Genomic DNA, 27,593 nt, shown 5'->3' with positions numbered 1-27,593 from the left:
AAGGGTAGAAAATAGATTTTGTTTTCCAGAAAAATGGGCGTTTTTCTCATACAGGGGTTAAATATTGCTGGAAAAGCATTGGTGGGCTCCACACTGTAGATGCAGCTGACCTCAAAACTATATGACTTCATCAACTTCTATCCCTTCAACCTCACTCCCCCCAGACAATACAATATTCTTGATCAAAATGGCATACCAGCATTAACGCAGTTTTCAAACCAACTGGGGGGTGGTAAACATTGAAGGCTGGCTTTCCCTCTGAACCACTAGCCCTCCCCAACAGAGTTCAACTGACTCATCAGCATCCCAAGATAGCGAGCTTCCAGAGATTAACAACTCACCATGTATCTCAGTAAGCTGCTTCTTTACTGACAACACAAATTGCCACCTTTCAATCAAGCTCTGACATTTTAAAACAAGATGTACAACATAGTGCCAGAATGGCACTATTAACATTCAGTCACAAAATGAAGGACAAAGGCAGATCAAGAGCTGAGCTAAAATCCGAGTCACACCAAATGGCTAGATGCCAAGCAGAGGCTTAAGTGACTCTCTGCAGGGAGAGGAAGTCACACTTTCTAATAGCCAGCTACAGAAGGAATGGGTAGCAGACAAACCACTCACCCCTTAGCAGTTAAGTACAAGATCAGGCATATTGAAGCTGGAGGGAATAATTTACCAGAAGAAAAAATTGACATTAAAAAAGATTATAATTTGTCTAGTCACTAGCACCAGTGGTTAAACAACCTGCATATTTCTCTACTCCTGTTTTCTAAAGCTAGTATTAGAAAAATACAAGAGCACATATTTTGGCAGATGTTATGCAATGAGAAACAACATGCATGTGCAGGTGCAATGAAAATTCAGGACTCAAAAGGTTAACAGCCACTGCTGCTATCCACAATTATTGCTTTTTGGTGCAACTCCATTTTGAAAGTAATGTCTGGTTTTAGCATTTGCCATGGCAACTGCAGCCACCTGATCAAATACACACACCAATGGCAGCAGTAATGCTGGAATCAAGTACTGTTATCAGATGTCATCTTATAAGATATGACAGGACTAGTGCCTCATTGCCTGGAGGTTCATCAGCATCAGACAAGCCCTCCACTCAAACTGTCACAATACAAGAAAAGAAACCCCACAGCTGGAATACTCCTTACAATTTCCTATCCTCCTTCCTCTCCTCCCCCCACCTTCAACATGACCAGAAGCAGAAGAAAAACTGATGGCTTCAGAGTGGAATCCTTAGCCAAGGGATAGTAAGTCAATCACATGGACAATTGCAATGCCCTCTACTGCTGTCCCAACTAACTCAGCATAGAGCAGAGATTGTAGCTCGAGTAGATCAGACCTCTTTTTCTTGTTTAATATCATATCTTATATTCATATGCAAGGTATCTATACATTTTTTTTTAAGGTGGACAGGGGCAAATCATACCTGTGCCAATATTGTGGCCACTTGAAATTGGCTCATGCTTGCAAGGATCAAGCTGTCCATATGAAAATACATTATTTGAACCACACTCTACCAGCAATAACTCACAGCTATTTAGTCAGTGTGACATGAGTTCCTTCTCTTATGTCTTTAATTACCTTTGAGGAGATATGCAAGATTGTTCCGAAGAAGGGTCACTGACCCGAAACGTTAACTCTGCTTCTCTTTCCACAGATGCTGCGACCTGCTGAGTATTTCCAGCATTTCTTGTTTTTAGTTCAGATTTCCAGCATCCGCAGCATTTTGCTTTTATTATATGCAAGATTGTGATCAGCTACATGGAACGGAAATTCCTTCACCGTATTCAGCAAGTGAAAGAGGACTCTTACAGCGGCACAGTGGCGCAGTGGTTAGCACCGCAGCCTCACAGCTCCAGCGACCTGGGTTCAATTCTGGGTACTGCCTGTGTGGAGTTTGCAAGTTCTCCCTGTGTCTGCATGGGTTTCCTCCGGGTGCTCCGGTTTCCTCCCACATGCCAAAGACTTGAAGGTTGATAGGTTAATTGGCAATTATAAATTGCCCCTAGTATAGGTAGGTGGTAGAGAAATATAGGGACAGGTGGGGATGTGGTAGGAATATGGGATTAGTGTAGGATTAGTATAAATGGGTGGTTGATGGTCAGCACAGACTCGGTGGGCCGAAGGGCCTGTTTCAGTGCTGTATCTCTAAAACTAAAAAAAAACTAAAAAAAGTGATCGTGATAGTTAATATCACTAAGCTGCAAGCTTCCTATAAGGACAAAGGTTAACAAAGGACTTCACAAGAGCTCAGTATCACAATAATTCATAACATGGATGCCTACCTGATTCAAAACCAAGAGTGTTGCTGCCAATAGCTACTAGAGATTTGAGTCATTTACTGTGGATAGACACTAAATTAATATTGTAAACCAGCCAATTCTGTATTCCTTAAATTTACCAAACCCAGTAATAGCTTTCAGCCCAAGTCTTCTGCTTTGTGATGCAGTATTCAGAGAAATCAGGAAAGTACAGAAGGATGCATACTATTTCCAATACAAGGACAAAAAAAAAGATTCACTGTTCATCAAGGACTTCTAACCCACATTACTTTGTGGATTCAGCCAGGTTTCATAGGAAGCGAAAGATTACTGAAAATGGAGTGAATTTTTTGAGTTTGGTAGAGGTTTGGAGATATATTAATATTTGGAAAGTTAAATTATAACAATAACCTGAGATTTACCTGGTACGCACAGCTCAGTTATACACTGGTTGGTCAAAGACATTTATTAAGGTAGAACATTCAGTTAAAGGAGTTACCTTTCCTCTCACTAACCAATTCTGAATCTCCCTCCAGAATGTCTATTCACTTGTGAACGAGGCGCCTGCCATTCATGAACTTATTGATATACATTAATGATTTGGAGGAAAGTATAGGTGGTCTGATTAGCAAGTTTGCAGACGACACTAAGATTGGTGGAGTAGCAGATAGTGAAGGGGACTGTCAGAGAATACAGCAGAATATAGATAGATTGGAGAGTTGGGCAGAGAAATGGCAGATGGAGTTCAATCAGGGCAAATGCGAGGTGATGCATTTTGGAAGATCCAATTCAAGAGTGAATTATACAGTAAATGGAAAAGTCCTGGGGAAAATTGATGTCCAGAGAGATTTGGGTGTTCAGGTCCACTGTTCCCTGAAGGTGGCAACGCAGGTAAATAGAGTGGTCAAGAAGGCATACGGCATGCTTTCCTTCATCGGACGGGGCATTGAGTACAAGAGTTGGCAGGTCATGTTACAGTTGTATAGGACTTTGGTTCGGCCACATTTGGAATACTGCGTACAGTTCTGGTTGCCACATTATCAAAAGGATGTGGATGCTTTGGAGAGGGTGCAGAGGAGGTTCACCAGGATGTTGCCTGGTATGGAGGGCGCTAGCTATGAAGAGAGGTTGAGTAGATTAGGATTATTTTCATTAGAAAGACGGAGGTTGAGGGGGGACCTGATTGAGGTGTACAAAATCATGAGAGGTATAGACAGGGTGGACAGCAAGAGGCTTTTTCCCAGAGTGGGGGTTTCAATTACTAGAGGACACGAGTTCAAAGTGAAAGGGGAAATGTTTAGGGGGGATATGCGTGGAAAGTTCTTTACGCAGAGGGTGGTGGGCACCTGGAACGCGTTGCCAGCGGAGGTGGTAGACGCGGGCACGACGGAGTCTTTTAAGATGTATCTAGACAGATACATGAATGGGCAGGAAGAAAAGAGATACAGAACCTTAGAAAATAGGCGACATGTTTAGAGAGAGGATCTGGATCGGCGCAGGCTTGGAGGGCCGAAGGGCCTGTTCCTGTGCTGTAATTATCTTTGTTCTTTGTTTGTTATTGTGAATGATTGGATTGACATCATGGCCTTGATGGAAACCTGACTGAGGGACAATGACACCTTTCCCCTCTATGAAGCTTCCCACCTGGTTACATCTTACACCACTTACCCCATCAAGACCATCACAATGGAGGTGTGGCGCTCATCACCAGATCACACTTTGGCCTGAACCCCTACTCCTCTGGCCCTTTCTCTTCCTCTGAGCATCCCACCTTGTTTCACCTCTCATTCAAAATCCTGTTCTCTACTGCCCAAGTACGATACAAAAAAAAATTTCACCGAGCTGTCTTCACTGCTTTCCTCCCTCAGCTTTTGCGCTGAACGACTTCTCATCCTTTGTGATTTCAACCCCCATCTCAAGTCATCATGCTCACTCTCCTCTGAATTCACTGCCCTCATCCTCCCTAAATCTCTCCCTCCGTGTAAACTTCCCAACCCATATTATATTCACAACCATCCCCTTGATCTTTCCATTTCAAGGTCTTGCTAGTCCTATCAATTAATGTTACGGCCACTTCTCATCTCTTGCTTGTATCACTCTCCACCCACATCCCCCCCTTCCACGCCCCTAATCCTACCTCCTTTGGTATCTACTTCCAGGAAAACTAGCTCCAATTCACTTACAACTGCACTTTTAAAATCCCTGTCTAGCCTTTGGCCCTCCATTCACCACATTTCTATAGCTACTGATTTGTTCAACTGTACCCGATCCTCCACCTTTGATACCCTAAGTCTCCAATAAAACCATTACTCTGTCTCATCCTGGCCTTTCCCCTTGATATGGCCCTCATCTCTGCTCCCTTAGGTACAAGTGACAGTTTTGAAAGGATATGGCAGACAACTGGTTCAACCATCCATGCCAGATCTGACTGGACTGCATAAAGCACTATTGGGTCCTGCTCTCATCTGCTAAAACTGCTCACTATTCCAGGATCATCCTGGAATGTAAAGATCACCCCTGGCTTCTTTTCTCCAGTGCAAGCCATCTTCTTAAACCTCTCTTGCCCTCCATCCTTATGGGCGCAGCTCCAACAACACTCAAGAAGCTCGACACCACCCAGGACAAAGCAGACCGCTTGACTGGCACCCCATCCACCACCCTCAACATTCACTCCCTCCACCAACGCATAATGACAGCAGTGTGAACCATCTACAAGATGCACTGCAGCAACTCACCAAGACTCCTTCGACAGCACCTTCCAAACCCACGACCTCTACCACCTAGAAGGATAAGGGCAGCAGATGCATGGGAACACCACTACCTACAAATTCCCCTCCAAGCCACAAACCATCCTGACTTGGAACTATAACGCCGTTCCTTCACTGTAGCTGGGTCAAGATTCTGGAACTCCTTTCCTAACAGCACTGTTGGTGTACCTACACCTCAAGGACTGCAGCAGTTCAAGGCAGCTCACCACCACCTTCTCAAGGGCAATTAGGGATGGGCAATAAATGCTGGCCTAGCTAGCAACACCCACATCCCCAGAACGAATAAAAATCTCCAACACTAAGTGTAAGGAGCACACAGACGTCTTCGTCACCAAGATCGAGATCACCCGATCAGCTGCTTCTGCCGCATCCCTCCCTTCTATGAGCTCACCGAGCCAAACTTCATATCATGCTCCCCCCACCCTAATCCTGAACTCGCATCTTTCTCTAGTTTCTCTCCTAGCTCCCCTCACGCCCTCAGAGCTCATCTTGTCCATGAGACCTACATACTGTTCCCTTGATCCTATTCCCACTAAACTGCTGGCCACTCAACTTCCCCTCCCGGTCTCCATGTTAGCCGATATTAACAATCCTTCTTTCAGGTGCTGTTCCTCCCTCCTTTAAATTTGCCATCTTCACCCCTCGCCACACAAAAGCAACCTTTGACCCAGTGTCCTTGCAAACTACAGCTCCATTCCAACCCCCATTTCCTCTCCAGATCCTTGAACATGTTGCCGCCTCCCAAATCCATGCCCATCTTTGCTGGAAAATGTTTGAATCTTTCTAAATCAGTTTTCTGCTCCTGCCACAGTACCAAAACAGCTCTCATCAAACTCACAAATGACATCCTGTGTGAATGTGACAAAGGTAAATTTTCCCACTTTGACCTGTCTGCAGCCTTTGACATGGTTGGCCACACCAACCTCCTCCAATGCCTCTCCACGTCGTCCATTTGGGTTGGATTGCTCTCATCTGGTTACATTCTTATCTATCTAATCATAGCCAGTGTATCACTTTCAATGGCTTCTCTTCTTGCTCTCGCTCTGTAACCTCTGGTGTTCTCCAGAGATCCATTTTTGGCCCCCTCCTATTTCTCATCTACACGCTGCCCCTCGGCATCATCATCCGAAAGCTCAGCATTAATTTTGACACGTACGCTGATGACATCCAGCTCTATTACTTCACCACCTCACTTGACTCCTCTACTGTCGCTAAATTATCAGACATCCAGTACTGAATGAACAGAAACTTCCTTCAATTAAGTATCGAGAAGACTGAAGCCATTGTTTCCAGTCCCTAGTTACTGACTCCATCCCTCTCCCTGGCAACAATCCGAGACTAAACCAGTCTGTTCACAACCTTGGTGTCATATTTGACCCGGAGATGAGCTTCTGGCCACATATGCCTGCCATCACTAAGACTGCCTATTTTCACCCCGAATGTCACCCAACTTTACCTGTCTCAGCTCATATGCTGCTGAAATCCTCATTCATGCCTTTGTTACCTCTACACTCCTGGCTTGTCTCCCACATTCTACTCTCCATAAACTTGAGGTCATCCAAAGCTCTACTGCCTGTGTCTTAAATCGCACCAAGTCCCGTTCCTCTGTCAACCCTGTGCTCACTGACCAAAATTGGCTCCTAGTCAACCAACGGCTCAATTTAAAAACTCTCATTCTTGTTTTCAAATCTCTCCATGGCCTCGCCCCTCCCTACAGAGGTAAGGAGTAATCTCCAACACCACAACCCTCCACTGCACGCTACAAATTTTGACCTCTTGAGCATCCCCAATTTTAATCACTTCATCACTGGTAGTCGCGCCTTGCGTCTCCTACGCCCCAAACTCTGAAATTCCCTCCATACACCTCACCGGTTCTCCGCCTCATTTTCCTTCTTTAAGACACCCCTTAAAAACATAACTTATTGAGCAAGCCTTTGGTCACTGGATCTAATATCTCATTTTTTATAATGCTCCTCTGAAGAGCCTTGGGACGTTTTATTATGTTAAAGGCACTATATAAATCTAAGCTGTTCTGTTGTTCCAAAAGCACAATTGCTAGCATTGGTACCACTGATAGTGAAAGACGAGCTACCATGCCAGACTTATCATTGGCCTACCCTAGCAGCTCTACACTTCCATCATATCACAGCTAGATCCAATTTTGAAAATACGTAATTCAAGAATAAGTTCATTGTCACATTTATGAATCTACTAAACCTTGGATGGCAGTGGAGCAATTTTTTTCATTTGTTCTTGGGATGCGAGCGCCACTGGCAAGGCCAGCTTGTGTTGTTCATCCTTAATTGCCCTCGAGGTGGTGGTGATGAGCCGCCTTTATGAACCACTGCAGTCCATCTGGTGTAAGTAAGCCCACAGTGTTATTAGGGCAGGAGTTCCAGGATTTTGAACCAGCGACAGTGAAGGAATGGTGATATAGTTCCAAGTCATGATGATGTGTGACTTGGAGGGGAAGCTGCAGTGGTGGCGTTCCCATGCATCTACTGACCGTGTTCTTCTCGGTGGTAGAGATTGTGGGCTTGGAAGGTGCTGTCGAAGGAGCCTTGGTGAGTTTATGCAGTGCATCATGTAGATAGTACACACTGCTGCCATTATGTGTCGATGGTGAAGGGAGTGAATGTTTAAGGTGATGAACTAGAAAATACTACACAGTAAAGTTTCTTTAAACTGGAAAATTGCATACCAACTTTATGTAAAATACATACACAACTAAATGTTTGGGGAAATGATATAGCTGGTGTCACAACACTGTTCATGTCAGATAGATGTGCTTTTTTGGGGGGGATTGAAAATAAAGCTGGAATAAAAACATCGCTCTTACCTTCACCACCTTCTGGAACATATGAAGCTGTTATGATGTCTATATCAGCACAGTTCATAACAATCTGATTCGTTGCCTGTCTTACCTGCAAATATATACACACACACAAATATTAGTAGACTAAACAGAAAAGTATCTTTTACAATGACTAGAAACACACTTCTGATCATATCTTTTGTCTAATAGATATTATGATCTTGAAGGTTCTTCTCATTCCCACCTTCCACCCCCATTTTGGAAATTTAATTCAGCCACCTTTCATCTTGTATTCAGTGACCGAAAAGGGAAGCAGAAACTAGATCCGCGACCATTGCAAATTTCATGCTAAACTAACTGCTTAGAGGTGCGCAAGACCAACCTAAGATAATTAACCCTCCCCACCTGGGGAAGTACCAGGCACCTACTCTGCACCTCTCTCTTCGGTGGAACAGCTGATTTCAGAACTCTGCATATGGGGGATTTTTAAAAAAAGACAACCCCTCATCCTGCCACTGTGGGACAGCTTGGGGTGCTTCAAATTCATTGTGCAATACTAGTACCCATTTACACTTTCAGCTTATTTGTACAATACATTCTCTTTATCATCCCCATCAACTCTGCATAGGTTAAAATATCTGTAACAACTCCATCCAATGATGCACAAACCTGTAGACTTATGTTGAAGTTTAGACTTTAAAAGAAAACATGCATAAGGCACCCAACTTATGTGAATAACTTGGATAGCAGACAATTTATTTTATTTTTGAAAAGTTGTCACAGAAGTATTTGATCTTCTGCAAGATTTATCTTCACAGATCATAACAGCTTTTTGCTGAAATATATCAATTACTATAACCACATTCACGAAGATAATCAGTTTCATAAGTAATGTGGATTCTACAATAACTACCATCTTGGATACAGTATCGGATTGTACACCTTCAGGAAGTAGCTTTCTCTTTTGTATTAGAGGAACATTTTAAAAATAGTGTGTATTTGCAGTGAAAATTCTGACACATTCAAATGTAATAGCAAGTTAGCTGCTACGTTAGTAAACTACAGAAATCAATTTGGTCTGAAGCAGCGTCGCAAACTTACACTTGCATGGCACCCATAACCCAGCGGAACATCCAAAGTTGCTTCTTAAAGGAGCATATGGGGGTTTGGGGGGGGGGGGGGAAGATATCAGGATGTTAAGCAGGAATTGAGAGAAGAATTAGGAATAGTGATTAAGGGGAGGTCAATAAGGTAGGTTTAGAGAATGCTTTTGATCAGGGAGATATAGTGAGACAAAGGGATTTAGGGTAAGAACTCCAAAGTGCAGGGGCAGGATGCTCGAAGGCTGTCAACAATGGTGGACAGAATGATAACTGATCAGAATTTTGAATTGGGTAAGGCGCAGGTGGCAGAATTCTGGATGATCTGGAGTTTCTGCAGAGTGGAGCTCAGGAAGCCAGTGAGAACGTACTGAGAGGTGATACGTGGAGGTGACAAGAACGGAGATGATGGCTTCAGCGCTGCTGCGTTCGAAGAAGTGACAGAGACCAAGAGATCCAATGACAAAATAGACAGGCTTCATGATCAATTTGATGCAGACTTTGGAACTCATTTTGGGATGAAGGCAAACAGAGGTTACACATGGGTGAGTCAACCTATAGGAGGAGTTGGGGAGGGGGATATCAACAGCTGAAGTGCAAACTTCTGATAAGTATACAGGATGGTTTTGGTCTCACCAATGTTTAGCTCAAGAAAGCTCTGGTTCATCTATTTAATTTAGGACAGGCAATCAGACAGAGCAGCAGCAACAACTGGAGAGCAGGTGGTGACAGAAAGGTAAAGCTATATAGCATTGGCATAGACATGGAAGTTGACCCCATGCCATTGATAATAATCCTAAGGAGCAACATATATTGAGGAAAAGGAGTTTGCATATGTGTGCTATGGATGGAGCTTTGTTGCAACCCAGAGGTAACTGCATGGATAGAAAGGGAAGCCATTGGAGGAGATGGACTGTCTACACTGAGGCAGGAAGCAATGGAACTATGATACGGTGATACTACAATTGTGCACTTCTAATAATCAAAGTACATATATTGATGCATTTAATAGGTACTCTGGTAAATATATGGATTTAAGGTACAACTTTGGGAAAAAAAAAGCAGCAGGACATTCTGAAGGGGGAGGGTGAACGGTCAGAGGTCGTGGTACACATTGGCACCAACGACATAGGTAGAAAGAGGGATGAAGTCCTGCAACAAGAATTTAGGGAACTAGGTAGATTAAAAAGCAGGACCTCAAAGGTTGTAATCTCTGGATTACTCCCAGTGCCACATGCTAGCGAGTATAGGAATAGGAGGATAGAGCAGATGAATGCGTGGCTGAAGACATGGTGCAGGAGTGAGGGCTTTAGTTTCCTGGATCAGTAGATCTGTTTCCGGCAAAGGTGGGACCTGTACATGTTGGACGGGTTGCACCTGAATTAGAACGGGACCAACATCCTGGCTGGGAGCTTGCTAGTGCTGTTGGGGGGGTTAAACTAATTTGGCAGAGGGGTGGGATACAGAGTGCAGGTACAGTAGGGGGTGATGCAGAGTCAAATATAGAAGAGAGACTGAGTCAGTCTGGAAAGGCAAAGCAAATATAGACCTGTTGAGGCACAAGCAAATAATGCAAGGCTGGATCGCATCTATTTTACGCAAGGAGTCTTACTAGTAAGGCAGATGAATTGAGGACGTTGATTAACACATGGAAATATGGTATTATTGCTATCACAGAGACATGGTTGAGGGAAGGGCAGGACTGGCAGCTCAATATTCCAGAGTATAGAATCTTCAGGCGTGACAGGAGAAGGTGTAAAAGAGGAGTTGGCATTGCACTGTTGATCAAGGAGTCAATTACTACAGTAAGGAGGGATGATGTCTTAAAAGGTTCCTCAACTGAGTCCATATGGGTAGAACTTAAAAACAAAAAGGGGGCAATCACTTGGCCGGGAGTGTACTACAGGCCTCCTAACAGTCGGAGAGATAGAGGAGCAGATATCAAGGCAAATCTCAGAGAGGTGCAAAAATAGTAGGGGATTTCAACTTCCCCAATATCAACTGGGATAGGCTTAGTGCAAAAGGCTTAAAGGGGGCAGAATTCTTAAAATGGATCCGGGAGAGCTTTTTGAGCCAGCATGTAGAAAGTCCTACAAGAGAAGGGGCGGTACTGGACCTAATCTTAGGGAATGAAGCCGGACAAGTGGTAGAAATGTCAGTGGGGAGCATTTCAGGGATAGTGACCATAACTCTAAGATTTAAGGTAGTTATGGAAAAGGACAAAGATGGACTGGAAATAAAAGTACTGAATTGGGGGGAGGCCAATTTCAATATGATAGAGCAGGGTCTGGCCAAAGTGGACTGGGAGCAGCTACTAGTAGGAAAATCTACATCAGACCAGTGGGAGTCATTCAAAAAGAAAAGAGTGAGAGTTCAGGGCCAACATGTTCCCGCAAAGGTGAAGGGTAGGACCAACAAGTCATGGGAACCCTGGATGTCAAGGGATATAGAGGATTGTATCAGTTAAAAAAAAAAGGAGGCTTATGGCAGATTCAGAGCACTGAAAACAGCAGAGGCCCAAGAGGAGTATAGAAAGTGTAGGCAGGTACTTTCAAAAGTAATTAGGAGAGCAAAGAGGGGACATGAAAAAACACTGGCGGGCAAGATAAAGGAAAATCCCAAAGCATTTTATAAGTATATTAAGGGCAAGAGGATAACCAGGGAAAGAGTAGGGCCCATTAGGAATCAGAGTGGCAGTCTGTGTGAGGAGCCAGAGGACATAGGTGAGGTTTTAAATGATTACTTTTCATCTGCGTTCACTATGGAGAAGGACAATGTAGGTGTAGAGATCAGGGAGGGGGATTGTGATATACTTGAACAAATTAGCAATGAAAGAGAGAAGTATTAACTGTTTTAGCGGGCTTAAAAGTGGATAACTCCCCAGGCCCAGATGAGATGTAGCCCAGGCTGTTGTGTGAAGCAAAGGAGGAGAAAGCAGGGGCTCTGACACAAATTTTCAAACCCTCTCTGGCCACAGGGGAGGTACCAGAGGACTGGAGGACAGCGAATGTGGTACCATTATTCAAGAAGGGTAGCAGGGATAAACCAGGTAAGTACAAGCCAGTGAGTCTAACATCAGTGGTAGGGAAACTATTGGAAAAAATTCTGAGGGATAGGATTAATCTCCACTTGGAGGCAGGGATTAATCAGGGATAGTCAGCATGGCTTTGTCAGGGGAGATCATGTCTAACTTGATTGAATTTTGAGAGGAGGTGACGAGATGTGTAGATAAGGGTAAGGCAGTTGATGTAGGCTACATTGACTTCAGTAAGGCTTCTGATAACCGGTCTCCCATGTGGGACCTTAAGGTGGTAAGAGCCCATGGGATCCAGGGCAATTTGGCAAATTGGATCCAAAATTGGCTTAGTGGCAGGAGGCAGAGGGTGAAGGTCGAGGGTTGTTTTTGCGAGTGGAAGCCTGTGACCGGTGGTGTACCACAGGGATTGGTGCTGGGACCCTTGCTGTTAGTAGTGTACATTAATGATTTAGACATGAATATAGGAGGTATGATAAGTAGGTTCGCAGATGACACGAAAATTAGTGGTGTTGTAAATAGTGAGGAGGAAAGTCTTAGATTACAGGACAATATAGATGGGCTGGTAAGATGGGCAGAGCAGTGGCAAATGGAATTTAATCCTGAGAAGTGTGAGGTGATGCATTTTGGGAGGACTAACAAGGCAAGGGAATATACAATGGATGGTAGGACACTAGGAAGTACAGAGGGACCTTGGTGTACATGTCCATAGATCACTGAAGGCAGTAGCACAGGTAGATGGTTGGGAAGGCAGATGGGATACTTGCCTTTATTAGCCGAGGCATAGAATATAAGAGCAGGGAGGTTATGATGGAGCTGTATAAAACACTGGTTAGGCCACAGCTGGAGTACTGTGTACAGTTCTGGTCACCACACTACAGGAAGGATGTGATTGCACTGGAGAGGTTGCAGAGGCGATTCACCAGGACATTGCCTGGGCTGGAGCATTTCAGCTATGAAGAGAGACTGGATAGGCTAGGGCTGTTTTCCTTAGAGCAGAGAAGGCTGAGGGGGGACCTGATTGAGGTATACAAAACTATGAGGAGCATTGATAGGAAGAAACTTTTTCCCTTAGCGGAGGGATCAATAACCAGGGGGCACAGATTTAAGGTAAGGGGTTTACAGGGGATTTGAGGAAAATTTTTTTCACCCAGAGGGTGGTTCGAATCTGGAAGACACTACCTGAAGGCTGGTAGAGGCAGGAACCCTCACAGCATTTAAGTATTTAGATGTGCACTTGAAACGCCATAGCATACAAGGCTACGGGCCAAGTGCTGTAAAATGGGATTAGAACAAATAGATGCTTGATGGCGGGCACAGACATGATGGGTCAAAGGGCCTGTTTCTGTGCTGTATAACTATGACTCTAGGAATAATGGGAGGCTCTCAGCTTGCAAAAGCTCATCTGATCAGTTGTTTCTTTCTTCCCCCTCCTCCCAACACGTTGAATCTGCTGGCAGCATTTTGCACGCTCGCATCTGTAGCCCTCAACTAGAGTTTTGTCATTCATGTTAGGACTGTGTGCATGTGCTGAATGTAGGCATTTTGAGCGATTCCAAATTATAAATGTATCACTTCAAATCTAAATCTATGTCACAGTATACCTTGCATTTATTCATCAAAGGAGCCAATCCGCCCAGAAGACAGATACAACCACATAATTACAAGACAATGGTATGTTCAGGATCCACGGCAAAGGTACAGTCCTACATAATACTTCAGACAGTGTTCTGCATAATTCAGTCAAATTTCTATTGAAAGCAGACCCTGAGTGAAGTTACAACTACAAATGTACAATAAACATAGAATGAGCAAAAATCAGACGAAAAACTGGATAAGATGAGAATCTTTATACAATTCTCCCTCCAAAGCAGCTAAACATCCTGCAGGGACCTTTGGTGGACAGAACTACACTGAATGATCAAGCCACTATCAACAAGTCAGGTAAGTTAGAATTAAACATTATATTTGTATTCAACGTGATATTCTCAACAACTTTTAGTGTATTGAAGCCATAATCCAATTTCGGGCAAGAGGTTAGGTAAAGTAATCTATCTGAAGTGTCACAATTGTGATTTACACCACAGAAACCTGCTCTATTAGGTTACTGACATAATATATTGACATCTATCTTGCATCCTTCATACATCTCACATTTGCACACTACAGTGTCAGCGAGGCACGCTCCAATTTATTGACTGCGGCTGGGGGGGGGGGGGGGGGGCAAGCAGAATTTTCGTACAATACCAGGATCATCAAGATAAGCTTAAAAAAAACCACAAAGTAAAAGCTACATAGGATATACAGCACACAAACAGGCCATTCAGCCCAAACAGTCCATGCTGCCGTTAATGCTCCACTCACGCCTCCTCCCATTGTTCCTCATCCATTCACAAAACCCTCTATTTTCTTCTCCTTCATATGCTTGCCTAATTTCTCCCAAATGCATCTATACTATTCACCTCAACGAGTTCCATATTCTCACCCAACTGGGCAAAGAAGCTTCTTTTGAATTCGCTATTTGATTTCATATATTGATGGCCTTTAGTTTTGTTCATCCCCAAAAGTGGAAACACACTGTGTCGACTCTATCAAAACCTTTCATAATTGTAAAGACCTCTATTTGATCATCCTTTAGCCTTCTCCTTTCAAATGAAGAGAGATCCAGCCTGTTCACCCTTTCCTGATAGGTATAACCTCACAGTTCCGGTATCATCCGTATCATGTTTTTGCACCCTCTCCAGTGCTCTACACCCTTTGTTTCTAGTAATATGGCTCCCAAAACTGTACACAGTACTCAGAGTGTGCTATGACCAAGGTATGATACAAACTCAAGATAACTTTTTCTACTTTACAATTCCATCCCTCCAGAAATAAACCCTCATGCTTGGTTTGCTTTGTTTAATGGCCTTATTAACCTACTTCACTACTTGGTGATTTGTGTATTTGTACTCCCAGGCTCCTTGGCACCTGTACTCTATTTAGATTCTTACTTTCCAAGTAAAGGAACAGCTTCTTGCCATTTTGTCATGATCTAACATACAATGCCAATCGATACAGTAGATACTAGTAGAGTTGAAAGAGAGAGAGAACTAATCAATGTGGTTTCCAAGTGCAGAAAGTTTGGTGTAGGACACAGCTGAAAAATTAATCAATTTTAGGTGCCTATAGCACCTAGCTATTTCTATTTTCCTCCTCATTTTAGAGACGTAGATAGAATTTAAAGATTGGTACAGAGTAACAGAATGCTTTTGGGCATTTTATTGTTAATAATGACTACAGGTAGCATTGTGTGTATAATAGCTGCTTGGACTCAGACTGTAGTGGGCAAAGTGGCTGGAGCAATGAGGGAAATTAAGTATTCCCACTGAAGAAAAATTAGAATTCTTAAACAAACTGCACTTAGTGAGCAACAAATTGTTTTTCTTAAAGCGATAAATGGATGTAGAACAATTAGAATGTGACGGAGGAGATGGGTGCTTAGGAGACTTTTGACAGCAGGTAGAGAAGTGGCAGGGCAGTGAGGTCAAGGGAGCTAATTCCCTAGTACAAGGCCAAGACGATTGAAGCTTTGCCCCCAAGGAGGAAATGCAAAGGATGCTAATTCCAAAAGTGAAGAAAATGAATCAGCATATTGGGCTGGAAGGAGGTTACAAAGGTATAACTAGCAAAGCCATGTTTATAAACGAGGGTGAAGATGTTAAAATAGGCACCGGAGGGTGGAAGCATGAGGCACGATGCTGGTAGTAGTTTTGGATGATTTGTGAGTTTATGTAGAATAGAGCTGAGGGGTCAGGAAGGAAAGTGCTGGAGAAGCTGAGCTGAGATGAAGGTGTGAAGAGAATCTCTTGACATTGGAGTTGAAGAGAAGATGGGCAATGTTGCACCAGCAGAAATAGGCAGTCGTGGTGATGGATCGAATGCCTGGTTCGAAGTTTAATTCTGGCTCATACATGACATTGAAGTTACACAATATCAGACTCAGAGAACAGTCAAGAGGAAGAGAGTGGATTGAGTGGCGGGGAGGTAGCATAGGAGGGCACTGTCAATTTTGCAGGATTATTTTTATCGCATCAATGTTAAAAGCAGGCAGCTTTGCCAGCTTCCAAAAAAATTGAAAAATGTCTTTCTCCCTCAGAAACATGTAATGCCTCATGTCTCAAAGTGTTTCACATACAATTAATTCAGCTGAAATACCTAATGCAGGCCAATAGGCACAAGATCTCAATTAACCTTCCAAACCCGCAACCTCTACCACCTAGAAGAACAAGGACAGCAGGCACAAGGGAATAAAGCCCTGCTCAGGTCAGGAAAAAAAAACCCGACCCGAACCGGACAGAACCATATCAGTCCCAAGCCCGACCCGAACACCAGAATGTTCACTTCACCTACCTTCCGATTCTGAATCCATTTTTCACTTTTTCAGTTTGTGCAGATAAGCAACAAAAGAGTCGCTCACTGCGCAGACTCAGTCTCCCTCCTTGACATCCCAGACTCCCAGCTCAGGCAGGCTGTTCAACTTTTGACACTTGCTAAACTCAACTTCCCAGCAGAGCAAAAGATAATACTATGGGACTGTGTCCGACCCGGACCCGAGCCCGAAAGCCGGACCCGGAAGAGCAACCCAACCCGACCTGAACCCGACACATGTCGTCGGGTCCTGTCAGGCTCGGGTCGGGTAGCAGGCCTTTACAAAGGAACACCACCGCCTGCAAGTTCCTCTCCAAGTCACACAATATCCCAATTTGGAATGATATTGCTGTTCCTTCACAGTCACTGGGTCAAAATCCCAGAACTTCCTCCCTAACAGGGTATAACTATACCACACGAACTGCAGCAGTTCAAGAATGCAGTTCATCACTACCTTGTCAAGGACAATTAGGATTGGGCAATAAATGCTGACCTAACTAGCGACACCCAGATCCTGTGAAACAATAAGGAAAATCTGATTTTGATTACAATGGTTTAGGAGGTTTTTTTTTTATAAAGCAAGCACAAGAGAATTCTTCTCCCTTCAAGTTATGCCATTGGGTTTTGAACTTTCCCCTGGACAGACAGGATTTTGTTTTCATGTCACATGCAAAAGACATGCAATTTGGAAAATAAGTTCAGGCGAATAAAGCAAATAATGCAGAACTCCCTCTTTCCTATATTGGAGTTTCAGCCTTTATTTCGCATTATATAGCAGCTCATCACAAATCCCACAGAAGTTCAAAAATAAATTAGTCCTAAATGCAGCCACTTATGTAATCTATGTGCGCAAGCCCAGGAGAAGTGTTTGAACCCAGAACTTAAAGTTGAGATTTAAACTTTGACTCTTAACTGAGTTCTGATGTTAACTGGTATTTCCTTTGCCTGGCTGAAATGAAATTGTCATTCGTACATCTGTCTTAACTCATATAGTTATAATATTATTGTAAGTATATAGACAACTTGGGCTCTCAGATACATTATCCCACACAGTCTCATTTAATCGTTTGCTCGAGGACGCAAACACCGAATAATTTGGCAAGAAAGCGTGGATGTTTTCAGGCACTGATTCAGCTGGAGGTTATCTAAAGTTTAGTAATAATCAGTTTCTTGTACCATGTTGCTATCCAAAGGGTGTACCCAATTACTGAAAACAGACACAAAGCTGGATTGTTCAGGGCCACAAGAAATAAAGGCCGATAAACTGAAGTATTAAAAAGGCCCATATTTCACTTGCAAGTTCACTCTACATTTGATAACAATTGTGGTAAAGTAAAGCAGTTTTTACTTAATACATTATTTATGGGGGAGTAGGCCAAGCAGCTCACGTCGGGTATCTGTTTTTAAGAGATAAGATTTGCATGAGCTAGTGCTAAGTTTACATACTGAATGTGCAACTGGCATTGGAATGCATGTTGCAGACCAAACATTAGTTCCTACCAGAAGAATCATTTAAGATTCCTGTACACATTTTTTTTAAAAATTGCATTGAACAGCATGCCAAGTTTTTTTTTTAATTACTCAGGTGTCATTTTCTGTTCATCTTTCCGATCGGACTTGCAGCCACTGCACTATAGGAACAGCTTGTTTAGTTTTAATGCCATTAAGGTGTTTGTGGAGAATACCGTAAGCATTCAAAATACATTCACCTGAATAGATATGTTTAAAAATAATTAAGGGAATGCAGCTGAATTAGGTAACTATTATAACGAAGAGTAAATCATGAAAGCATCTGGCATAAATTAATGCAGCATGGTTAAAAAAACAAAAAGGCATGATTAAAACCAATGAAACTTTAGTTATTTCCTAATTCCTTGCATATAGAAGATTGAGGAGTGACCTGATTGAGATGTTTAAAATGCTGGAAATTGATAGGGTGGACACAGAGAAACTATTTCCTCTGGTTGAGAAAATCAAGAATGAAGGAGCATAATCTTAAAATTAGATCGAGACCAATCAGAAGCAAAGTCAGGAACCACTTTCCCACACAAAGGATAATGGAATTCTAGAACTCACTCTCCCAAAGGCTCTGGACTCTAGGACAGTGGAGTTTTCATGACTAAGATAAATAGATTTTTGTTAGGTAAATGTATCAAAGGATATGGTGTAAAGGTGGGAAAATAGATTTTGAGGTATAGATCTGCCATGATCTAAATGAATAGTGGAGCAGGCTCTAGGGACTGAACAGCTTACTCCTCTTCTCTTTATGTTTCTATGTAGCAAGGTGGAAGAAAGGTTTGAATTAAGGTCAGGATAATAGAAATCTCTGCTCCTTGCACATCTTTCTTTTTTGGCCTCCTTGTCTCAAGAGACAATGGGTAAGCGCCTAGAGGTGGTCAGTGGTTTGTGAAGCAGTGCCTGGAGTGGCTATAAAGGCCAATTCTAGTGTGACAGGCTCTTCCACAGGTGCTGCAGATAAAATTGGTTGTCGGGGCTGTTACACAGTTGGCTCTCCTCTTGCGCTTCTGTCTTTTTTCCTGCCAACTGCTAAGTCTTTTCAACTTGCCACTCTTTAGCCCCGCCTTTATGGCTGTCCGCTAGCTCTGGCGATCACTGGCAACTGATTCCCACAACTTGTGGTCAATGTCACCGGACTTCATGTCGCGTTTGCAGACGACTTTAAAGCGGTGGCCGGTGGGTCTGATACCACAGACGAGCTCGCTGTACAATTCGTCCTTGGGGATCCTGCCATCTTCCATGCAGCTCACATGGCCAAGCCATCTCGAGCGCGGCTGGCTCAGGAAGGTGTAAATGCTGGGGATGTTGGCCGCCTCGAGGACTTCTGCGTTGGAGATATGGTCCTGCCTCTTGATCCTTGCACACACAGATACACAAACACCAGAGTGAACTCTGAAGAACAGAGGTGGGAATTGGGTATTGATCTGTAGAAGTCTTCAGTGGTAGGATGGGACTAAGTTAAGGAATTTGTCACACTCTGAAATGAATGAATTGAAGCAGGAGTGAAAGGCAACTGTTGAGGACAAGGGTGAGTGGCACTACGTACGGTGTAAGGTGCAAGTGGCACACAGGATGTCAGCAAGGAGAGTATTAGTGTGGTCAAGCTTGGAGGTAACAAAGGTTTGGAGGAGGGTTTCATGGCTGGGAGCTGATATTCTGGATTGTGGCAAGTGTTATTATAGAGATGGAAACTCACCTGAGTATACATGAAATTTGAAATTCAACTCAGTAAAACAAGGCATCATGGCTGTGTATTGTTAGGTTCAGTTTGAGCAAGCACCTACGGGTGGGGTAATGTAATTGGGCAATAGTGGTAGGACTTAAACAGGATGCTTTTAATGCCACAAGTTAAGATAGAGAAAAGATCCAGCTTATTTACAACTCAAGGAGAGGCAGTGAGTAAACTGGAGCTAGTAGTGGATGGTTGGGGGAAAGAAAAGGGGAAAATGAACCTATTTTGCTCCAATGGTGAGTCTTGATATTCTTTCTTCAAATATTCAGTATATTTCAGTTTCAAGAATACATCAGTGAAAACATGAATTCTGCTGGTGGTGAATAATCAAGGAAAGTATTCCTGCAATCCCTTAAGAGTAGTAATTTTTTTTATTATGCTAGATTCATGCTTTTAATTTAATACATAGGAAATCTATAAAGTTAATGGTCTAAAGAGTTATGGAGATAGCAACTTTTTAAATATTTGGTAATTTCCTAATTATCTGGCCAATCAATCTGAGGCTGCCAACCTCAAGGCTTAATCAGGATCTTGCACTTGTCCAGTCACAATAATCGGATATTGGCAGAGTTACTTCAGGATGCACTTTCAACCATTGCCAAATTGTCCAAGGCTTCCAAACATTCACAGAAGTAAAATGGATTAACGAGTCCTTCAATTTATGCCATAGCCACATCTGAAGCTATTATCTAATTTGAATATGTATGACCACAGTCACGATAGACCAATTGCAGGCTGGAATTAGAAGTGTTTGTTCACATTAATGAGTCGAATGAAGGTTCACATTCCTTGAAGCTAATCTGCAACATGAAGGCCTTTTTTCCCTCTATGTCCAATGTATAAAATCCTGCTTACAATCAGATGCTCAGAGGTGTGTCACTGACCTGAAATGTTAACTCTGCTTCTCTCTCCACAGATGCTGCCAGACCTGCTGAGTATTTCTAGCATTTCTTGTTTTTATTTCAGTTTTCCAGCATCTGCAGTATTTTGCTTATATTAACTCAGAAGTGTGGGCTATTTTTCGATTAATTGACGCTTAGGACGCTCTGCCAATAGTCTGTTGGAAGCTATTTGCTCTAACAACTTTGTTGTGATTTCTGACATGTGTGCAACTTCTGACAAGCCATCTTACCAATGAGGCATTTTTCATTGAGCCATGATCTCCCTTTTGGATAAATATATCACACTTCTGCTTAGTGATCTGAGGTGCTCAGATATCTATGCTCAAATGTGGAATGCATCACTTAGTGATTCGAGAAGTTCTTCTGGGTCACTGTTACCAAAACAAAACTATGACAACATCCCATCATTCTGCTACTGTATGATGCACAAGACTTGAATTGAGGAAATTTATTTTGACTTCAACGGGGAGTAATACTGAAACTGGACTCACTGAGCTGGCTCTTTTATAAGTTTAGAGGTCTAAAGCATATAAGCATGCAAATTAATTATGCCCAAATTAGTGAAATCTGGAAGAAAATGCACAATCACATCATGCCACTGTAATACTTTTGCCAATAATAACACATCACCTGTACATGCTATTAACATATAAATAGAAGTGCAGGACAAAAAGTCCACAGAAAAACGAACACTGTCGGAGGCTCAAGCGCTATATTTTGTGTGGGACAATTACAACTTTGGAAAGCAACACAATTTCTTCTGAAAATGAAGGTCAAATACTTTTGTGACTCACTGAACCATAGAGTAAATTACCTACTAAACAATGGTTTAAAGAAAACTTTGTAGTACATTTCTACCTGTCATGTGATGCTATAATCCTTCAGTGCTTATGTCACAAACAGTTGTAATACTCTTCTACCTGTCACATGGTGATCATAGCATAGCATCCTGTGGTGATTTAAAAAAATAAAAAAGATATAAATAGTAAATTACCGGAAAGCTTTCTAGGTGGGACTTCAAGGCAGTTAAATCTCAGGGCTCAGATGGCACTGGTGAGTTGTGATAAATTCACTCAGTTTACAAACATCTAAACCCATTAAACAAGGCTCGAAGTTAAGACTGCAGACCACAACAGAGAAAGCAGCAGCTGATGAATGAATTCCTGTTCAGCAGTAAGAACCACTGGTCTAACATAACATACTGCGCCTTAACATAGAAGCGTGCTAAAGGCAGTTTGTAAAATCTGCGCATCAGCAATGTGCTAGGCACGGAAGCAGGGGCAGACTGGCTCCCCAAAACGAATTTGCAGAGTAAAGAAGAAGTGCTATGGAATCATTCATGGGGGCACCAAGAAATCCCCCAATTTCCCAAATGGTCATCAGACCCTGCATGGAAGGAAAGTGCAGAGACCATGTGCTAATGCTTGAATGGATTCACTGGTCCATCAGGCAATCATATTCATTTATCAGCTACAAAACAACCAGCGTTAATTTCGAGCTCTGCCTCAATTGTATTACTGCCTTCCAATTCCCCTCCTAGAGTTTTTTTTAAATTTTGAACATTTCATTTCATAACAAAACACTCTAGGTTGTATCATTCCAGCTTATACAAGCCAGCCTTTGCATGGCTTTCAACAGGGGGCAAACTTCATACAAATAACAGGCATCACAGCTGCTCACTGTCACTCCGCAATGTTGTATTACTTCCAGACAGCTGTTCCTCTTCAACATCAGTGAACATTCATTAAGTATTTGAATTATTTCTTTTGTAGGTGCGAGTAATTCTGGTTTTAAGGGTAGTAGGTGTTGGGTCTTCATTGATTCACCATATCACACCACCCCCATTAAGTCTTCTGAAATGTTTATCTCGCATCATACATTGGTTAAAAATTCATTCGGTGATAAGTACCGTGCACAGTAATGCAATGCAAAGCAAGCCCCAGCTTGTCTCAACATTTCGTAACAAATACATATGTCAGCTGGAAACAAAGAAAGCTTGGGTGGCATTTGTTGCTGCCAAAAATTTTAGCTGATAAAAGTCATAAAAAACATTGAAACGGCCCAGTCTAATATTGAAAAGGATATCCAGCCATAATAATGCCAACTGCTAAATTGATTTAATAATCTACACCATGTTGCTAGAGGCGATGAATATCAGTGGAAGCAAAAGGGTTACTCTGGAGTTTAAAATCTGCACCCATTTTTAAGTTATGTTAGAATTTTATGTATGGAAATAAAATATCACAGCTGGATCTTGGTCGCAATTACATACATCATGGCAAAGTGGAAATTTTGGCAAAAGTTGGATCAAAGAGACACAACTGGAGGTCAGCATACTGAATCACAGGGTCTCTATCCAAACATCATTCATGCCATCTGTTTTCATACTTGTAACCTCCAGCATTCTAACTGAGCATCAAGACTATTGCCCTCTTATAGGATATTCCTTAAAATTTCTGTTGGTCCACAAATCACCTCCAAAACTCATGCCAGACAATTATTATTGGATCAAACTTTGTACACCACTCAACAATGCCAGGCATGCAGCATGTTGCACTGTTTCAACCGGTTATGCTTTATAGAAATTACTGGACACAAGGGAATAAAATGCAATCCAGCAATCCCACCACTACTAAAAGTTAACACTTTTCAGGGTAAACTCACTTATTTCACCATCAAAAACTAAGTACAGTAAATACAGAAATGCCAGCTTACTTTCTTTTAACCTTCAAAGCACTTAGATGTACACCATATATTGATTGCATTTATTTTACTAGGGTAAAAGTCCACTTAACCTTGTGTTTCTGAAACAGACTGCCAGCTACTTATTACAGATTATGAATTGTTGATGCTAGGAGCTGTACGATTGTCAGTTCTGAGCACAATGCATTTGGCAAAGGCCAATGAAAAAGGGAGGGACCAAACTTAAAACTTTAAAGACTTCACTTGGGTTCTGCTTCTTAAGGTTCCAGTTTGGAAAAACAAGGCATTTGTTTTTTTTTTAAAGCGCTTTGCGTATTGCTGAAAATAGAGACATGTTGTCAAAGCTTTTCGTTCTCAGCGTGCTAAGAATTACGCTGACAACCAATTTAAGATGCAAGGCTCGCAGTGTGGTGCATTTGCACGGACTGAAAGCTACATATATTAATACACAGAGTCCTGTTCTTTAAAGACAGAATGAACATGTACACACATTGTGCCTGTTTCAGCTAAACAAAATAAGTGACAGCCATTTGCTGCTTCATTCCTCCGGGAAATGCCTTGACCAGTCAAGTTGCCTGGTTTAAATTTCAAACAAAGCTTGGCAGTTAACTGTCAGTCATCATAAACTGGTGCAATCTCTGTGGCAACGCCTCCACCAGAGTTCACCTACCAACCAATCAGCACTCTTTTCTCATACAGTATAAAGTTGTTGTTTTCCCTAGCATTGGTATTCTTGCAGATTGTCCTGATGAGTGCAAGACAAAAAGCTTGGAGAACATGGCTCTATTTTCAGCAATACTCAAGTTCTGTACGGCAAAAAGCTTTGCCTCTAACTCCAAGAGAGATTACTGCCATTATAGCTAAACAGGGAGCAGCAGCAGCAGCCACATTCATACTGTCATGCTCACAAGAAGTGCAGCGATGAAAATACAGAAAATAAACTAGAGTTAAAAAATTAGAACAATTTTAGAAGACTGGTACATTTACTGTCAAGAAAATGGAGGGCAAGTCAAATGACCCAAACCAACTCCAGCACTAAAATACACATCCATGTCCACTGGAACTAAAACCAATTAACGCTGTCGACATGGAAATGAGAGAAGGAGGGGGAGGGGGAGAAAGGGAGCAAACAGTTCCAGCTAACACTGTCTGAACCCTGCGGAGACAAGTTTCAAAGCCAACTTTAGCACAGAAAAGAGTGCCTTTGAAACAACTCCTCCACCTGTGAAAACCAAACTAAGAATGCCAACACCATCTTCAAACTGAAGTGAATCCCAGGGGCTGGATATTACATTAGGCGGATGGGAGCTGGCCACCGACGTTTCCCGCTTCTGCTTCATTTGAGGATCCGACCTGCATTTTACGGGTCCCCAGGCTTTAAACGTTCCGAGGCGGGACTTCCACCCGCTTGAGGGAGGAAGTCCCACTTCATTGAGCTGCCGGCTAATCAGCAGGCCATGGTCCCAGCAGCACCACCGGGAGCGGTGGCCATTGCTGGGACTGCAGCCTAGCCGACCAAAGAGGATGCCCGGGAGCCAGGATCCAAGATGAGTTTCGGTTGGGCCCTAGCGAGGTAAGGGTTGTCATTTTGGGGGGGGGGGGGGGGGGGGGGAAGTCATGGTCCCTGGGGTTGGTTGGGGAAGCGGGGGCAGCCCTGAATCAGACACCGTGTCCAATTGTCAGAGTCCACCCCCGGGGCACTGAGAGGCCACCAGCTTTTACCGGCTCCAGGACACCCGCTTGCCACGCGTATAATCCGCGTGGGGACAGGCGAAAGCCCTTCAGTGTCATTAATGGGCAACTTAAGGGCCTTGATTGGCCTGGGGCGAGCATCCAGTTCATTGCCGCCACCCACCACCCCCCCCCCCCCCACCCCCTTTACGTAAAGTGGGGTGGAGGCAGGTTGGGAAGGCCTCCTGGAAACTCCCACTCCATTTTACGCCACCCCCCCAAACCACCACCCGGCGCGTTGGGGTGGCGTAAAAATCCAGCCCAGAAGTCTTCTGCAACCAACAAATACAAGACAACCAGTAAACAGGCCTGCAACTTTAAAACTCACCTTCCAAGAGGATCCCAGTGATTTTCCTGAAAGCCGCAGACGTTTACACCGTGAACTCTTAACACCTCCTACCCTTTTCCTTCTATCTTTTTGGGATTTTTTTCTCCCTGCTGCTCTCACATGCGTTCAAAGTCCTCAGAAGAAGGAATTTTCCTCCACACAAGATCAGGGGGGCAGGTTGTTCAACCTTGCCCGTCTAAGAGCGAAGTCCAAAGTACGGAAAGTCCTCATCAGGGAACTCCTCTTTGCTGACGATGCTGCTTTAACATCTCACACGGAAGAGTGTCTGCAGAGTCTCATCGACAAGTTTGCGGCTGCCTGCAATGAATTTGGCCTAACCATCAGCCTCAAGACAACGAACATCATGGGTCGGCACAACATCGTGGGCCGAAGGGCCTGTACTGTTCTATGTTCTATCCATCAATATTGGCGACCACACTCTGGAAGTGGTTCAATAGTTCACCTACCAAGGCTCAACTATCACCAATAACCTGTCTCTAGATGCAGAAATCAACAAGCGCATGGGAAAGGCTTCCACTGCTATGTCCAGACTGGCCAAGAGAGTGTGGGAAAATGGCGCACTGACACAGAACACAAAAGTCCGAGTGTATCAAGCCTGTGTCCTCAGTACCTTGCTCTATGGCAGCGAGGCCTGGACAACGTATGTCAGCCAAGAGCGACGTCTCAATTCATTCCATCTTCGCTGCCTCCGGAGAATACTTGGCATCAGGTGGCAGGACCGTATCTCCAACACAGAAGCCTTCGAGACGGCCAACATCCCCAGCTTATACACACTACTGAGTCAGCGGCGCTTGAGATGGCTTGGCCATGTGAGCTGCATGGAAGATGGCAGGATCCCCAGAGACACATTGTACAGCGAGCTCACCACTGGTATCAGACCCATCGGCCGTCCATGTCTCCGCTTTAAGGACGTCTGCAAACGTGACGAAGTCCTGTGACATTTATCACAAGTCGTGGGAGTCAGTTGTCAGCATTTGCCAGAGCTGGCGGGCAGCCATAAAGGCGGGGCTAAAGTGTGGCGAGTCGAAAAGACTTAGTAGTTGGCAGGAAAAAAGACAGAAGTGCAAGGGGAGAGCCAACTGTGTAACAGCCCCAACAAACAAATTTTTCTGCAGCACCTGTGGAAGAGTCTGTCACTCTAGAATTGGCCTTTATAGCCACTCCAGGCGCTGCTCCACAAACCACTGACCACCTCCAGGTGCTTACCCATTGTCTCTCAAGATAAGGAGGCCAAACAAGACATCTTCCCGTGAGCGCATGAGAGAGTGAATGCATGCATGGGTGGTGTTGCGAGCATTTTGGGTGATGAATATTGTTCAGTAAATAATCAACTGTTTTAAACCTATGAGCAAACCCGTCACTGTCTGTTTATTTGCAAACAAAATACAGGGGCTGAAACACTAATTTAAACAAAACACTGTGGTCAGATGGAAGGTAAACAGTGGAAATCAGCAACACCATCACCCCCCCCCACCATAACAATACCAAATAATGATTAATCTCATCAGGTACTACACTCACTGACTTGTGACATTACCACCCAGAATAACTTACCTACTCAACAGCACTCTCTCAACAGTCAACATCCTTGCTAGGGATACATGCTACTGCTACACTTGTGCATTTGTTCTCAGCATCAGAGTTCAGATGTTGTTTTATAGAGGGACTGATTTCTTGCCTAAGGTGTAATGATCCTTCTCTTTCAAAGGTTCTCCACCCAGGTAATGCTCTGAAGTCAAAAGTAGTAGTACTAGTATTCAGGCCCACGCTCAAGAGCATACCAAGGGATCTCTTGTAGAGTTGTCAAAGGTAAATCGCAGTACACATTTGTATAATAGTAGTTGGTTTCCAACGGCATCGGTTATGGATAGTGTGGAGTCTGATGCACAGTTTTCATACCTAGCTAAGAGAGAGCCATTGGTCTGTTCATTTAATGCCCTGCTCAGGTATTCTCTGTGCAGAAATGGTGTAAATAGGCAGTTCTTGAGATGAAGGCCAATTGTTGGAAAAATAGCTTTTTAGACTGGTAGCCGATAATTCCTAGCTCCTTCCTTTGGAGGAGGTTCAGTCTACTTGGTATCAGCCTTGGCTAAGTGGTAGCACCTTGCCTCAGAATCAGAAGGTTACGAGTTCAAGCCCCATTCCAGAGATCTGAGCATATAATTTACACTGACATTTCAGTGCAGTACCAAGAGAGCATTGCAATGACATAGGTGCTGTCTTTCCAACAAGTTGTTAGACCAAGGACTTGTCTT

At 43.3% G+C, this 27,593-nt stretch overlaps 1 protein-coding gene and 1 long non-coding RNA gene across 3 annotated transcripts in view; one reads left to right on the top strand and one right to left on the bottom strand.

Moving 5' to 3' along the window:
* The window catches only part of npepps (aminopeptidase puromycin sensitive), a 225,265-nt gene that overhangs the window by 142,003 nt on the left and 55,669 nt on the right, over positions 1–27,593 (bottom strand). The window contains exon 2 of the mRNA XM_068013580.1: positions 7,884–7,968. Coding sequence (XP_067869681.1) covers positions 7,884–7,968 — 85 coding nt within the window. The remainder of the gene's footprint in view (positions 1–7,883; positions 7,969–27,593) is intronic.
* Positions 1–27,593, top strand: part of LOC137348214 (uncharacterized) — a 38,929-nt gene that overhangs the window by 5,371 nt on the left and 5,965 nt on the right. Inside the window, exon 2 of one of the 2 annotated variants that reach the window (XR_010969098.1) lies at positions 13,868–13,937. This is a non-coding gene — a long non-coding RNA (uncharacterized lncRNA). Of the gene's footprint in view, positions 1–13,864; positions 13,938–27,593 lie in introns of both variants that reach the window. The other variant, XR_010969099.1, reaches the window with a different exon arrangement.

This window comes from Heterodontus francisci, chromosome 33 (genome assembly GCF_036365525.1).
Source record: "Heterodontus francisci isolate sHetFra1 chromosome 33, sHetFra1.hap1, whole genome shotgun sequence".
In the NCBI taxonomy this organism is placed as follows: domain Eukaryota; kingdom Metazoa; phylum Chordata; class Chondrichthyes; order Heterodontiformes; family Heterodontidae; genus Heterodontus; species Heterodontus francisci.
This window is presented reverse-complemented; position numbering and strand designations above follow the sequence as displayed.